General features: G+C 39.8%; 1 protein-coding gene across 1 annotated transcript; it reads left to right on the top strand.

Annotated features, from left to right (window-relative positions):
- The first annotated feature begins 8,975 nt into the window (after positions 1-8,975).
- On the top strand, positions 8,976-10,472 carry LOC121601337 (testis-specific serine/threonine-protein kinase 3-like). Its single transcript, XM_041930155.1, has 2 exons — positions 8,976-9,338; positions 9,398-10,472. The coding sequence occupies exons 1-2, from the start codon at positions 9,246-9,248 to the stop codon at positions 10,406-10,408; spliced, it is 1,104 nt and encodes a 367-aa protein (XP_041786089.1). The 5' UTR covers positions 8,976-9,245; the 3' UTR covers positions 10,409-10,472.
- The last annotated feature ends 5,456 nt before the right edge of the window (positions 10,473-15,928 follow it).

The raw sequence follows: 15,928 nt of genomic DNA, 5'->3' as shown, positions 1-15,928 counted from the left end.
CATTTGTGCCTCGATTTGCACCAGCACTGTCACCATCTCCCCAAACGATAGACGTTGCAGGCGAAAAAGCTTTCGCAAGGTACGTTTAGCCGACATGACTGCTGCCTCCCCATACCCCCCGAAATTAAGCGAAGGCGGAGGTATTAAGTGCCATTCTACCTTTGTTCATAACACATTCTGCCAGTACGGCTTCCTTATGATGCGGATCTTTGAGAAGACGATGCAACTCCATTGGCTCACTGTTGGCTCCTCGAAAGTTCAGCCCATTGTCTAAGTAAACCTTAGCAGGAAAACCTCTATGCGACACGAAACGACGGAACGACAGATCCTCCACACAACTCCAAATGCACTGCTTTGAATGCAAAGCAGACAAATACAGCTGCATATGCCTTTGTTGCAGCAGCCTTACGATGAGCTGGTTTGAGATAGAATGGCCCGCAATGATCAACTCCTACCACCGAAAAGGGCGCGCAGGCGTAGCACGAGATTCAGGAAGTTGCCCCATACGTTGGGATATTGTTTTTGGATCTGTTCTAAAGCACGTTACGCAGTTCTTGCAACCCGAATTAGTAATTCGTCGGCCGTCGATACCCAATACTTCCTTTCGCATTTCAGCCAACGTGGCGCGAGAACCTGCGTGAAGCAATCGGCGGTGATATTCTACCGCTATTAGTTTGGCAAAATGACTACTTCCTGGTAATAGCAAAGGTTATTTGCCAGAGTACTCGTTCCCAGTATTTATTTATTTATTTATTTCATATATAAACCGACGGACTATCGTGTCTAATCGGCAACCTTATAATTAAATTAGGAGGAGCATATAAATAAACCTCTAGTTATAAGCAAACATTAAATGTGACGTAGACGCAATTTCTCCTTGAACGTGGAAGTAGACATACTAAAATCGAACAAATCTAACACTTCATTGAACTCGAGGGACATACGTATAATAGGGTGTCCCTGGCTATGGTTGTTGCGGTACGCGGTACACGAGATGGAAATTGGATCTAAGAATCCGACAGGGAGCGAACAAATTGATGCTGGCTAGTAATGCCGGGGAATCGATCTCTCCATTAAGGAGCCGGAATATGAAAAGGCATTGGGCGTTTTTACGTCGAGAGCAGAGTGGTTCAAGTCCGAGAAGCAGACACCGCTGATGGTAGTAGGAGGGCCGAGCGTGGTGGGTATGCTGTAGACGGCCACCAACACGGAGTAATCTTTCTGCATGGATAAAGGGATGCAAACGAGAAGTTGCACGTACAGGTTTGCCGGATGACAATTCTCGCATGTCGTTCGGAAAGTATACGTTTTGAAGCATTTTGACGAACGATAATTTTGCGTTATCCAGATCTATGGTGTAATAAATGCTTCTCTGCAGGGATTCTGCCTACGCCTATACCCTTTCCGTTGCAAACAGTATGCCTTGAATCTTAGTGCCTTCCAATAGCAAGAAAAATGTTTTACCCAATTCACCGAATCAAGCGAGACTGCTGCTATGTTTCTGCTTTGTGCGATCCATCATTTCCTCAGGTGGAACTTATATCATTTTACTTTCCTTCCTTATTCTTCTCGTGACGATGGCAACCAACTTGGGCCATGGAACCACAAATCGGAAGATAATAGCTTCTGGGGTTGTTCCGTCTAATCAGCCGGAAGACATTAGGATTTAGCGCCTGGGTCAAATGTCTTTCGATTGACAGCGCGATAGGAGCAATGAACAGCGAAGAGAGAAAATGCGATGGCAGTCCCAAGTGCACAAATGTACTGTCGTATGGTTTCGCATTGCAGTTATGCATCGCTAGAACTAGAACGGCAATACAATTGTTTAAATACTAAATTCCACTATAGTTTATTAAAACTGGAGCTAGTAAGATTTAAGTAATTTTCGATGGTGCCGATACTCTTGTATATTGACATCACGACCATTCATATACATTTTTGCTCAGAAAATATAAGGCTTATAGGTCATGATTAGATGAAACTTGTCGAAACACATTGCAAGAAAAGAACAGCAATATAATGAAGAGTTGTAATATGCCATCTATTGAGTCAACCAATGAAGCTATAAAGCTTTCGTTTTTTTCTATGGATATAAGATTTTCCAGTCCAAGCTTAATCTGTGGCGCTTGGGGTTACTGACTTGTACAACGTGGATGCAGACAGTTGCCAAATATAACCTTTTTTACGATTAACATCCAGTTTTTTACTATTTAACTTGAACGGGGATAGAGCTCTCTTGAAACTACATCGGTAGGTTTTTCCGTACCTCTAATGTGCATTCATTTTAACAGCACTTTCCGATGTCCTGTATCAACGATACCCGATTTGCTACAAAAGTAACCCATGCATACGAAGGAGATTTAAGCCAATGCAAAACCACTCTAGAATCACTCCACATAAATGTTTCAATTTCTTGCATGCCCATTGACTTGCTTACATGATTCCACAAATTTATTGCTACCACTGCTGCACAAAGCTCCAATCGGGATAAGCTGATTCTCTTTAACGGAGCTGGTCTAGATTTTGATCTTTACTTGTCCATCACCATCTCTCTCTTGTTGGCCTGCACACGATAGAGCACGTCGATGCTACATGGCCCGGTCAACAATCATTCTCCAGGAAGCTCGGTCCCTGGCTGGAGCCTGCCAACCATGTAGACACCCGATCTTCGTCAGGTCTCGCTTTACCCGGTCCAGCCATCGAGTTCGCTGTGCTCCCCTGCGCCTTATGCCGAACTGGGGATCGCTGTCGCACACCTTCATGGTGAAGCTTGAGTCCAGCATCCCAGTCATCGTATAGTACCAGCCTTCGCCACCGTTAGGAAGCTCGGTTTGCCGTACAGCTCAGCAAGCTCGTGGCTCATCCTTCTCCTCCACGCTCTATGCTCGAACACACCGCCAAAGATGGTCCGGAGGATGCGTCGCTCAAACTCGTCCAGAGCGTTTGCATCCTCCTCGGATGATCCAGGACTCGTGTCCATAGAGGACCACTGGGCGAATCAATGTGCGATATATCACATTTCGTGCGGGCTTGAAGTCTTCTGGATCTCAGCAGTCGGTGAAGCCCATAGTATGCCCGATTCCCCTGAACAATGCGTTTTGGATTTCGCTGCTGATGTCGTTGTCCGAAGGAACGACCGTCCCGAGATAGCAAAACTCCTTTACTACCTCGAAACTGTCGCCGTCAACTAATAAACTGTTTCCCAGATGAACTGTGTCACCAACAAGCAGGTACTTCGTCCTCGTCGCATTGATTTTCAATCCAATTCTTGCTGCTTCGCGTTTTAGTCGGGTTTACGCCTCACACACCTTCGTTGTTATCCTGCCGATGATGTCGATGTCATCCGCGAAGCCAAGAAATTGGAGAAATCGGTAGAGGATCGTGCCACGGATGTCTATGTCTTGCCCCGCGTCTCGAATGACACCTTCCAGGGCGATGTTGACTAGCAGACAGAAGAGTCCGTCACCTTGCCTCAGACCCCTGTGAGACTCGAACGATTCCGAGTGTTCGGTATAAGTATTCTCACCTTGCACTGCACCCCGTTCATGGTGGCCTCTAACAGCCGGATCAAATTTCTAGGGAAGTGGTACCGCTGCATGATGCTCCATAGCTTCTTCTGGTCTATGGTGTCGTAGGCCGCCTTGAAGTCGATGAACAAGTGGTGCGTTGGGATCTGGCACTCTCGGCACTTCTGGAGGATCTGCCGTAGAGTGAAAATTTGATCGGTGGTGGATTTGCCTCGAACAAACCCAGCTTGGTAGCTGCCGACAAAATTTGTAGCAAGGGGCGCAAGTCTGTAGAACAGCATCTGGGACAGGATCTTGTAGGCGGCATTTAGGACTGTGATGGCTCGGAAATTATATCAATCCAGCCTGTCGCTCTTTTTGTAGACTGGATGGATAACACCGGTAGTTTCTCCTGCACACAGACTTTCACGATCAGATGATTCATTTCGACGATAAGCCCCATCTTAAATAGTTCGGCCACCAGCCCGTCATTGTCAGCAAACTTATTGCTCTTAAGCTGCATGATGCGGCTGGTAATCTCATCCCGAGATGGCGGGGGCACCTCATCGTCTGCACTAATGCTGTCGCTGTTGTTACTGCTGTGCTGCTGCTGTGTGGTTGCCTTGTTTCTGCCACTTGCGCAAGCCTCTCCTACCTCTGCTCCATTCAGATGTCCTTTGTAGTAGCACTTCCACTTTCGATCACCTCCTGCTCGTCCGTCAGGAGATTTCCTTCCGCATCCCAGCAGATTGCAGTATTAGGATCAAACCTACTCCGTGCCTCCTTCAATCTCCTGTATAAAAAGCGGGTGTCCCTCGACTGGGAAAGCTGCTCCAGCAGATGTTCATCTGACTATTAAAACGTCGCTGCGTGGCCTGGTAGAGCAGGGTTTGCTGTTTCCTCAGTCGTCTGTAGTTCTCCACGGCTTTCATACTGTAGCATGTGGATGCGAGCTGCTTTCTTTTCGGATAGTACTCGTCTACACTCTTCGTCGATTTTTGTTCTCTCTCTACGTGTCAAGCGGCCGATCTGTGTGTTCGGTTGCAGTGCTGATGGCTTGTTCCTCCATTCGCCAGTGGTCTGCGAGGGGCAATGCTGCGATGTTGCTGGCGGCCGGTAGCGCTTCCCCGAGCGCTGTCGCGTACCGCTCCGCTACATCAGCACACTTCACCGGTCCAGGTTAAGCCTTGGGTGGGCTGATTCCGTTGGTTGTTAACCACGTTTCTGGCGCAGCTATACCATGACCAGGAAATGGTCTCAGTCAACGTTTGCGCCTCTATACGTTTTAATGTCGATAATATCCGAGAAGTACTGTTTGTCAATCATAACGAGGGACTTTAAAACCACCTTTAGGGTGTCTCCAGTTGTTTGTAGACTTGTAGTGTCTTTGTAAGTAGACTTATTTTAACAATGTGTGTGATTTTATTTGATGTTGTTGTCTTTCTGCCAGGAAGGGTCATAATAGAACCATACAGGGTTTACCTAGCCAATCGGGCGTCGTCAAAGCGTTATCGGTCACCGTAAATACTTTTTCGGGCGACGTAAACCCTCAACCTGACTGTCCACTTCTTCGGCCTTGATGAAGATGAATCGGGCATAGTGCAGAATGAATGCGAGGCTTCTAGTTGCTACTGCTCATTATTTTCTTGCTTTCTAGTTGTAACACAATACTTTTTTGCGAGTAGTTTAACTGATCTATAAGTAATTCACAATTTTTAAGTTAAATACAAATAAAAATGATTGAAATTCCTTATATAATTTTTTTAATTCAAGCCCGTACAATGCAATTTGGTTTTATATTTTTTAAATAATATTATGTTTGGTGATTAAATTAGGTTAACACTTAAAAAATACATCCAAAGTTTAACAACATGAAAACTACGTATTTTTAAACCACTTAATGGGTCAAACACACCGGAGCTACCGATTTGACACCTTAAGAATAGGACACTTTTATTATGTACTTTGCCCGATTCATACTTCACAAGGCCCGAATAGAAATGACAGTGCCCAATTGAGGGTTTACGTCGCCCGAAAAAGTTTTACGGCGATCGATAACGCTTTGACGATGCCCGATGGTCTAGGTAAACCCTGTAATGCATGACCGAAAACGTCATTACGTCAAAAAGATGAAGGTCTTCTTACTGCTCTTACTATGCTACACGACTACAATGGAAACGACAAGAAATCATTGGAAAAGGTGATCTTATTTTAGTTCAAAAGAAATGATCAATTATTCAACAATCAATGGACTTTTTCAGGTTATTTTGTTTCGGTATATTTGTCTATTTTGATAATTAAATCGCATTCGTGATTTCCCCAGGGGTACGCTGCTATGCATTGAGGATGCAATATTATTAATTAATGCACATTATGATTCAACTGGTTGGGATGCGATCGCGTTCGACGACTAGACGGTTGGGTTGTTTGACAGACGGTGGATGTGATGAATAAAAAAAATAATCCGGAAATATAAAGGAAATCCTCATAACGAGTTTAATATTTAATGTTGGATTCAGCGCATTGTGGCAATTCAAAGGAAAGCAACGCGTTATGCTGTAAAGCTCCTCCAATGGAGACATCGTGACGTACATCCCATTTACGCCAGTCGATGTCTACTGTTAGGTCTAGAGCCACTCTCAACAAGCATTTCTCCCAACTTACTCAGTGCTGTAAATGTCTTTGCTCGTCTAGAACTCTCAGGCAAAATCAAATAATACGCGTATCTTAGTACTTCCGGTCAGTCAGATCTGATGAACATGATGGGAGTCGCCTTCAGTCAAGTTTACAATATGTATGAATTTACACAGCAAATTTTCTCGTCCTACTTCAGTAAAGTTTTTTCAGTAAAAAGTTATTTTGTAGGCGCTTACAGGCACCCTGGTAAAATTTCAGATGATATTTCGGCTTACGGGATTAATTTAAAAATAATTGGCAGCCGTGTTGGTGTGTAAAATGTTTGCTACAACCCACTGTACTTGCTGAAATTTCGTGGTGTCTGTGAGCGCTTACTGAACCAGCTACACTTCGGCGGCGGCAAAATACAGTATAAAAGTGTATAAAATAACACAAAACATGTATGAACATGAATTGAAGAACTGGCAATCTCTAAGCATAAATAAAACTCAATTTAAAAGAAACATTTCGTCATTTTTTTATCGCAACCAACTACTGAAAAATCAGTAATAGAAGAATGGCTTTACTGCGGTTTCAGTAAACGAGCTGTCATTTTGGTGAGCACGGACATTACTGAATGATTCAGTAAACATTCTTTTTACTGAAAGGATTACTGAAACTTCAGTTAAAAAAATTTCAGTAAAATTTTACTGAAGTTCAGTAAAAAAAAGTTTCTGTGTAGTATGTCTCCATCTGCGTTCCGTGAGCGTTTGCGTGTTCGCCAATTAAACTAAACGTAACGCCCCGTAGCTTGTAGCGCCTGGCTCATTGTGACTTTCTCTACGTCAGAAAAACAAGATCAATAAATACTAAACACTAATCCGTTCCAATGACTCACTCGTTATGCGTAAAGCACTTTTTGATACAATTTGTATGAAAAGTGAAATAATTAGGCGAAAGGCCAGGAGAGTGACAAAATGCAGACAAATTTTTCTAAACGTGAGCTTTTGTCACTTTTTGAGCTTTTGTCAAAATTTTGTAACCGGAGCAGCCAGGAAATAAAGTTGACAAAAGTTGACAAAAAGTTGCAAAATTTGACGTTCGCGAAAATGCGTAAACAAACAGCTATTTGGCGCAGTTGTGACCCATTGCTATGAGAATAATGCTAAAATGCATGATTCTAATTGATTTATGTACCTATTTCATGCTTCTTAAACAAAATATCGATGATATTCAGATGTTGGAGCTTTTTGTCATTCTTGTGTATGTTTTTGGTGCGGCCACGAGAAAAGCTCTTTTTTGCAGTTGATAAGCAATTTTGACAAAGTTGAAAAAAATTTCAACATTTTTTCACCTCCGTGGCCACGCGCTGATTGGTTCCAGGTCATGAAAAGAAAAAAAAAAAATCCGGTATACCATGAGGATTTTGTGAATTTTTCAAAAAGCGATTTTTCTATACAAACGCATGCTTTTAAATAGCACTGTTAGCCAACTATCGAGCATTCAACTAAAAATCGTTCAACTATTGAATTTATTGATCCATTGATAAATTCTTAGCAACGAAATTCTCGCCTTCACGAGTGAGTAGATCAAGAATGCATGCAAGAACACACCATCAATACACCTCACACCTGTGACACACGCTTGATGGCGTAGATATACACGTCTTGCACGCATTGCATCCATTTTCATGACAAAAAAACGATAGAAAAACTACTTAATTTTGAGATCCGGCATGACCATTCCCTCAATGACCTAAAAAAGCTTCCACCAGAATTACACTAGCGAGTACGGACAGTGTCCCCCGGCCGTTATGATTTTGATAACATATATTTGGAAGATTTTTAAGGGCTTTCCTGAACAGCAAAACAAAAGATAGGAGAGAATACATTTCATTCACAAAACGTGCGCAAAAGCATAGACCTAAGGCGCAGTTGTTGTGGCTCATATTGCCCCAGTGTTTTGACGTATCACAGTTTGTTTACCTATACCCATTTTGCCCCGGGGTTATGCCCATTTTGCCCCAGGGCTATGCCTATTTTGCCCAAAATAGATTCTTGTAAACGTCAGCATTTATTTACCACTTTTTTCCTGTTTTTAAGATATTTTCATTCTATGTGGCAATTTTAATCTATAGATTAATGGTGAAGGCATACAATACTGCAAGAATAATTGTGTTTTGTGACATATGCAATGCCCATTTTGCCCCGCTTTCCCTTACACTTTGTTTCTTCCTCTTTTCGATTTAAGACGTCATACGGACGTTACACAGGGCGTAAACTATAAAAGTTTATGCTTGATTTGTATGGGAGAGCGTAAACTTCCTTTCAAAAGATTATAGTTGTATGGATGAAATTCAGTTTACGCCAAAGTTTACTCTTCGTGTGACGTCCTTATCAAATTGCACCTGATATATCAACTCACTTTGGTCAAAATAGAAAAACATCTTTTTCGATGCACGTCGTGATGCGTCTGTCAAAATGATTTTAACATATCGGGAAGAGATTGATATTTTAACGTAAAAAAGGTTTCGGGAACAGTTTTGTGCGTAACTGGACAGATTCCATAGAAATCTTCATCCATCATGGCTACCAAAATTGGAGCTAAGAACTCACCTGTAGTCTATCTAGGCACCTTGGTGCCAGCTCCGATTTTGGTAGCCATGATGAATGGAGATTTCTATGGAGATTATTGTTGCTATGGGCGTTATTGTTACTAATAACTTTGTATGATGTTGGATATTTTCGGAAATGTGGACGGAAACCAAGATTTATCATAGTACACTAAACGGACCTACCTGTAGTAATTTAAAAACCTTACTTGGCACGTTTTTGAAATGAAAATTGAAATGACAATTTTCTTAATAGGCCTTGCCTTGCATTTTTGTGTGTTTTTTTTCAAGATGCGGGTTTTTGGGACTGTATAATTATTTTATTAAAATTCAATCGCGTACTTTGATGGTTTTATACGAGGTTATATTTCAGGCTGTGCTTCAATTAGAATGAAATTAACACATATCAAAAACTGCCAATAGCGCAACCAAATTAATATGTAGTGCAGGGTTTATTCTTAGTTTAGTGCAAACCAAATTCGTTAAATAAAAATAGAAGATCTATATGAAAAATGCCATTTCAAGGTGAACAGCCAATACCTGCGTCCATAGAAGCGCTAGGATATCGATGGATAAAGCGAATAAGTGAAGGGGCATTTTCTAAGGTACGGTGTCTCGGTTACACCAAAGTACTTCAATATAACTTACAATTGTATGCTTTTAGGTACATCTTATTGAATATCACAACCGAGCAAACAATTGTTTCGAAACGTTGGCTTGTAAACTGATTGATACAAATAAATGTAGTGAAAAGTTTCGAAAACGATTTCTCCCAAGGGAATTAACGATACTGCTCCATATCCGTCATCCATACATCATCCGCATAAATGCGATTATCAAGTGTCGCAACAAAATTTGCATCTTCATGCGCTACGCCGAAATGGGTGACATGTTATCTTTCGTGATTGATCACGGACCACTAAGAGAGACCCAGACACGCATCTGGTGTCGACAACTTGCTTTGGCAGTTCAATATCTACACGAATCAGGCATTGCCCACAGGGATCTGAAATGCGAAAACATTCTATTGTCAGCAAATTTGAACGTAAAACTGAGTGATTTTGGATTTGCTCGGTATGTTACAGAAAAAAACCGACAACCGCAATTAAGTACAACGTTTTGCGGCTCGTTCGACTATTCAGCGCCTGAGTTACTGAAAGGAAAGCCTTACAATCCGAAAGCATCAGATCTATGGGCATTAGGAGTTGTATTGTACATGCTGCTTAACAAATCCGTACCGTTCAAGGGCAAAACTCGGCAAGTGTACGAACAACAAATGGCCCGTGCTTGGAAGTTCCGTTCGCGTGTAAAAAACGCATTGTCGTCGGAAGTAAAAACACTGGTGCGAAGTTTACTCGAACCCAATCCTTTGATTCGATGGACTGTCGAGGAAGTGCTGGTTTGTGATTGGTTGATTCAAGATCGTCGTTTGAGATCGTTGAACGCTGAAGAGTTTTCCGCCCTAGCAGAAGCAAGAATTTTTGCAAGGTCTTCCGCTGATATTGAAAGTGTTAAAGAAAAACTTCGTTTGATAGAGCACGCCGACCAATCAGTCACAGTGATAAAATCAACTGGATCAAATTTAGACGCTCGAAATCATTCTGATTCGTTATTGTCTATACAAACTTCAGTACAAACTAAAACATCAGGCTCCAGAATAAAGGGTAGTAAATGAATGTTGAATGGAATCACGTAGACAATTGTTTACACTATATGCAATCCCATGACTGTAAGGGCTCAGAAACCTAATATAGCAAAAAACAATCCCAATGTTGCTATGCCCGTAGTGTTAAATCTTTTACCGCGCGGCTACACGAGGTGAAATGTGCAGCGAAACGAGCTATTTGACAGGTGAAATATCTGACAGATACAGCTAAGGATTGGGGGAGATATAACATCACTGGCGGAAATTCACTTCAAAGGAATATCTTCTTCAGTAAAACATTCTCTAATTGGAAGTTTTTTAATCGATAAATCGCGATTTCTTACATGCTATGTATACGTTACCGTAGCAATAGACGATGCGCAATCTCAGATTGCGCATATATATATATATATATATATATATATATAGATATATATATATATATATATATATATATATATAGATATATATATATATATATATATATATATATATATATATATATATATATATATATATATATATATATATATATATATATATATATATATATATATATATATATATATATATATATATATATATATATATATATATATCTGTCAAACGGGTCGGTTTGATATATTTATCTGTCAAAAAAAATTATATATCTCGGACATATACAGGGTTTACCTAGCCAATCCGGCATCGTCAAAGCGTTATCGGTCGCCGCAAATACTTTTTCGGGCGACGTAAACCCTCAATTGGGCACTGTCATTTCTATTCGAGCCTTGTGAAGTATGAATCGAGCAAAGTACAGAATGAAAGCGTCCTACTCTTGAAGGTGTTAAATCGGTCGCTCCGTTGTGTTTGATCCATCAAGTTGTTTAAAAATACGTATTTTGCTTGTTATTTAACTTATTATGTATTATTTTAAAATGTTTACCGAATTAAATAATCAAACATATTATTTATTTTTTAAAAAATATCAAACCAAATTGCATTGTACGGGTTTGAATAAAAAAAATTAAAAAATGAATTTGAATAATTTTTATGTAATTTAACTTAAAAATAGTGATATCAGTTAAACTACTCGCAAAAAAGTATTGTTTTATAGCTAGAAAGCAACAAAATATAAAGTAGGCCCAATTCATTCTGTACTTTGCCCGATTCATACTTCACAAGGCTCGAATAGAAATGACAGTGCCCAATTGAGGGTTTATGTCGCCCGAAAAAGTATTTACGACGACCGATAACGCTTTGACGACGCCCGATTGGCTTGGTAAATCCTGTAATCTTGAAAATTTATGTGCAATCTTGGCGCAATCTGAAATTGTATGGAAATGACGTTTATAGCTCAGGGTTGGCTACGCGAAATGACATATATTTTGATAAAACGAATATATGCGCAATCTGAAATTGCGCATCGTGTATTAATACGGTTATGTGTATACATAGCACATCAGCTGGTTGCTGTGATGCGTTATCTGACATACACTCTTTAAAAAAATTACCGAATCTTGGATAATTTTTACCGGATCTGCACAACTGAGATCTCAGCAAAGATATCGGTTAAATATCTGTTGCCGAAATCACGGTAAAAAAATGAAAATTACATTTTCTTTTGATGTTTGCGTTTAATCGAGATTTTTTATTACAGCAAACGGAGATTTCGGCTTTGTATAATTTATTTTTTATTTTAATGATTTTATTGCACGTTAAATACGTTAAATAATGCACGTTTAAATAGGTAACAAAGAAGAATAATATTTATTTGGATTAATAGCTATAGCAGCCTGAGCCCATGATGATGACCAGTGTACAAAGTTCTGCAGCATGATACCACCATCGTACGCCTTACTGAAGTAGGGCGGCAGGAACCCTACCTTTAAGAGCGTTGAGGTGTGATAGGAAGCGTAGGGACGGGAGCCGGTACAACCACCGGACCACAGCGTCTGGATGTGGTACAGTACAGAAAGATGAGCCGGGCATGGAACGGGCACCGGTACAGGCACGGTACTGTAAGGCGGGTAGAGTGAAACAAGTCTGAGTGAACCCCGATTAGATATCACGTGGTCGAGTGTTTGAATACTTCCCAAATAGCCAGCTCGTACTTTATAGCTGATTTGAGGCTGTTTAACGAAAAATCGTTCCGATGTCGAACTTTGTGGCTGATTAAGAGATAGACGGTACTTTGCGGAAATATGGAGCTTTTAAACAGGTACATGGTACTCTCAGGAACCTTGTAGCTGATTAGCCTGATGTGTATGGTTCACAATGGAACTTGAAGGCTTGTTAAGAAAGCGTACCGAACTTGGTGGAACTTTATAGCTTTTCAATGCATGACATCGGTACGAGGTGGCCCTTGTCAAAGCGCCAAAGACTGGTGCCGTCAATCATCTCGTTGCTACTGCCCAAGCTATACATATATACAATATATATGTACAGTGAAGAGCCGTTTTTTTCCGGGAAAATCGGGATCCGACCTCGCCCGGATACTCAAATCACACGGATAATGAGTCGAAGTATGAAAGACGTTTTGTCAAAGTCAAAGTTTTGAAAACAAATTCCTATTTTTTTCTGAATTTGTATTCTGTTTTGGTAAAACCTAGTCAGTTTTTATGAACTTCATGGTCCCAAAGAGCGATTTGGGGTTCCCATGAATTAGAGCGATTTTTGTTATGACAATAAGCTCTTACGACCGTTTTTTTTTTCTTCAAATATTCTTCTCAGCACTCAATGTCATCTTTGTTTTTAAATTCAGCATTTTTTCAGAACGGATAAACGAAGAGTCTAATGAAAAGTACGCGGATAATCGGCGCTCCACTGCACGAGATTTGTTTTATAGATTAATAATAGTTTTCTATTTTTTCAATAATTTAATTATTTCCATGTAAATACATCATTGTACCATAATTCTAGTTTAGTCTTCAAAATTATGTTCTGTACCACATTATTTGTTTAATAAACGTCAATGATATGGACATATAAAAAGTAATGTGTAACCAGACACCTATATTTACAACTTATAATACTTAATCGTCAGCTAATACTAATTGGGTAAAACTAGGATTACTGGGCCAGCTAGTGAGTTTTAAAATAATAATTATTATCAATTTTTTATATCAATAGTTTAAAACAATCTTCGCATGTAATGATTCTTTAGAAAATACAAATCAAAATATTTAAAATAAGAAGGCCATAAGAACCTTATTAATTTTGTGAATAACGGCTCAAAACTGAATAGATCAAACAAAATCTACACAAAAACCTCAACAAAGATTTTTAGCATAATCGAAATGTTTGCTCTTGGTACATACATAATTCAGGAATGTAATCCTATCGTGTTGTTTTCCTCCTACAACCCACTTCACCATCGGTTTGCTCTTCAACCGCTACAACGGGGATCGTTAGATCCAAATTAGTCGATCTTAATACTGTATTTAATAATGTCCTGGGCATCAACATCTAAACGGGGCCTGAAAGTTCAATTTTCAAACTGTTAATTAAATATTGTTGTTGTCCAAAGGATACTAGCAAATTCTACAGTAGAAAGAACAATTACCCAATACTGAGCTTTTACACTGAATGGATCCTAGAAGTCTTTCGCAACACACAAAATGAACTTTAATGGATGGAAATCTTTGATAACTTCATATTCATTCTGAAAGGATAATCTGCTATCTAAATGAACGCCTAAGTCGCGGATCACATTAATACGAGGCACCGAGTTATCATCAATTTTGTACACATCAATTTGATACACCATAAACCGTTGTGTCAATGACCAAATTTACACCTTCATCTCTACGACCGGCATACCCGGGTATCCCATACATTTTGTATGGGGGATTAAACTTTTTTGTGCTAAAACTTTAATAGCTTCTGTTCTAATCGTAGTTTTTGAATGAAATTTGACATCGTGTTATTGGTAGAATTTAAAAAATTCATTTAATAATTTTTATATAACCTAAAACTAATGATTACTCGTTTTGATACCAATAACAAGTCAATAATACTGCATATATTATGGCATTATTGTTATGGCATTAATCATATTTTATTTTCAACTTTTTTAACGTGTAGTTCAAACGCAGGAAATATCCTTAAATTAAATTAAATTAATTATTAATATATAAGCTTAATTTACATTCAACAAAAAAAGAGTAAGAAAATTAATTTTGATTTGATTTCAGTCTCCACAATGATCACACTTTGTTATAATTTTGGAGTGATGGGCACAAACTGGTTTCTTACATTCATTTTTTTTATTTTTTGTTTATTTTGTTTATTTGTAAATGTTAAGTGATTGGCCATAATTGGCCTTATCACTGATCTTATAAACTAAACTTATAATAACATAAAGCATCACGGTACAATGTAACATCAGCACAAAATAAATAACAAAGAGTATCACAACAAGAAAACAGGTTCACCTAGGGAATTCCAGTCGAAAGAGTCATAGGGCGCATTAAATCGGATAGCCATCGCAGTCGAAGGTTCATTATCGCTATATGCACGTCTAGTATGGTCAACTCTTAGTAGCCTAAAGTTTCTTAAAATACGAGCAGGTACGTTGAAATTAACTCTAGCTAAAAGGTCCGGTGAATCTATCTCTCCTAGGATGATTTTCTTCATGAACTATATTTGCGCCGTTTCGCGACGAGTAGCGATAGATTCGAGTCCAAAAATTAAACACCGGGCATGATAACTAGGTCTCGCTGCTACGTTACGCCAGGGTGTGAACCGTAAGACCAAACGGGTGAATTTTTTCTGCACTGACTCAATCTTATTCGACCATAACGACGACGATGGGCACCAAACTACTGAGGAGTATTCTAAGATGGATCTGACTAGTGATTTGTAGAGTGCGACAAGACAATGTGGGTCGGAGAATTCTCTCGACTGCCTGCGTATAAATCCTAGCATTCTGTTCGCTCTATCAATAATTTCGTTATGGTGCACATGAAAGTCAAGTTTACGGTCAAGAGTAACTCCCAAGTCTTTTACTGCACTGTGTCGTTGTAATTGTGTACCGGAGATGCAGTAGTTAAACACTATTGGACAATTAGAACGGTGAAACGACATGGACAAACATTTATCAACAGAAATTTGTAGGTCGTTGTTCAGACACCAGTCGGAAAAAGAGTCGATCGATGCTTGCAGGACAAGACAATCACCAAAACACCTCACAGGAAAAAAAGTCTAAGATCGTCCGCATACAATAAACATTCAGATTCCCTTACTACAGTAGCAACGTCATTGAAAAATAGAGAAAACAGCAAGGGTCCAAGGTTACTACCCTGTGGCACGCCTGAACAACTCACGAATTCCCTAGATGTCATACAATCAACTTTGACGCGATATCGACGATTGGTGAGGTAAGATTCGAACCACTCCACTAAAGGGGTAGAGAATCCAAGACGAGCAAGCTTCGCCAACAACAAGCGATGATTCACCCGATCAAAGGCAGCCTTAAGGTCGGTATAGATGACATCCATCTGGGCTCCCGAAGCGAATGCAGCATGGCAGTGAGATACAAACTCCACCAAATTGGTGGTCACACTGCGG

This window comes from Anopheles merus, unplaced genomic scaffold (assembly GCF_017562075.2).
Source record: "Anopheles merus strain MAF unplaced genomic scaffold, AmerM5.1 LNR4000070, whole genome shotgun sequence".
Classification (NCBI taxonomy): domain Eukaryota; kingdom Metazoa; phylum Arthropoda; class Insecta; order Diptera; family Culicidae; genus Anopheles; species Anopheles merus.
This window is presented reverse-complemented; position numbering and strand designations above follow the sequence as displayed.

Excerpts from the sequence above, each read along its gene's own strand:
- LOC121601337 (XM_041930155.1), top strand. The coding sequence starts at position 9,246 with ATGCCATTTCAAGGTGAACAGCCAATACCTGCGTCCATAGAAGCGCTA. Across the intron at positions 9,339-9,397 it reads GTGAAGGGGCATTTTCTAAG|GTACATCTTATTGAATATCA; the intron begins GTACGGTGTCTC and ends GTATGCTTTTAG.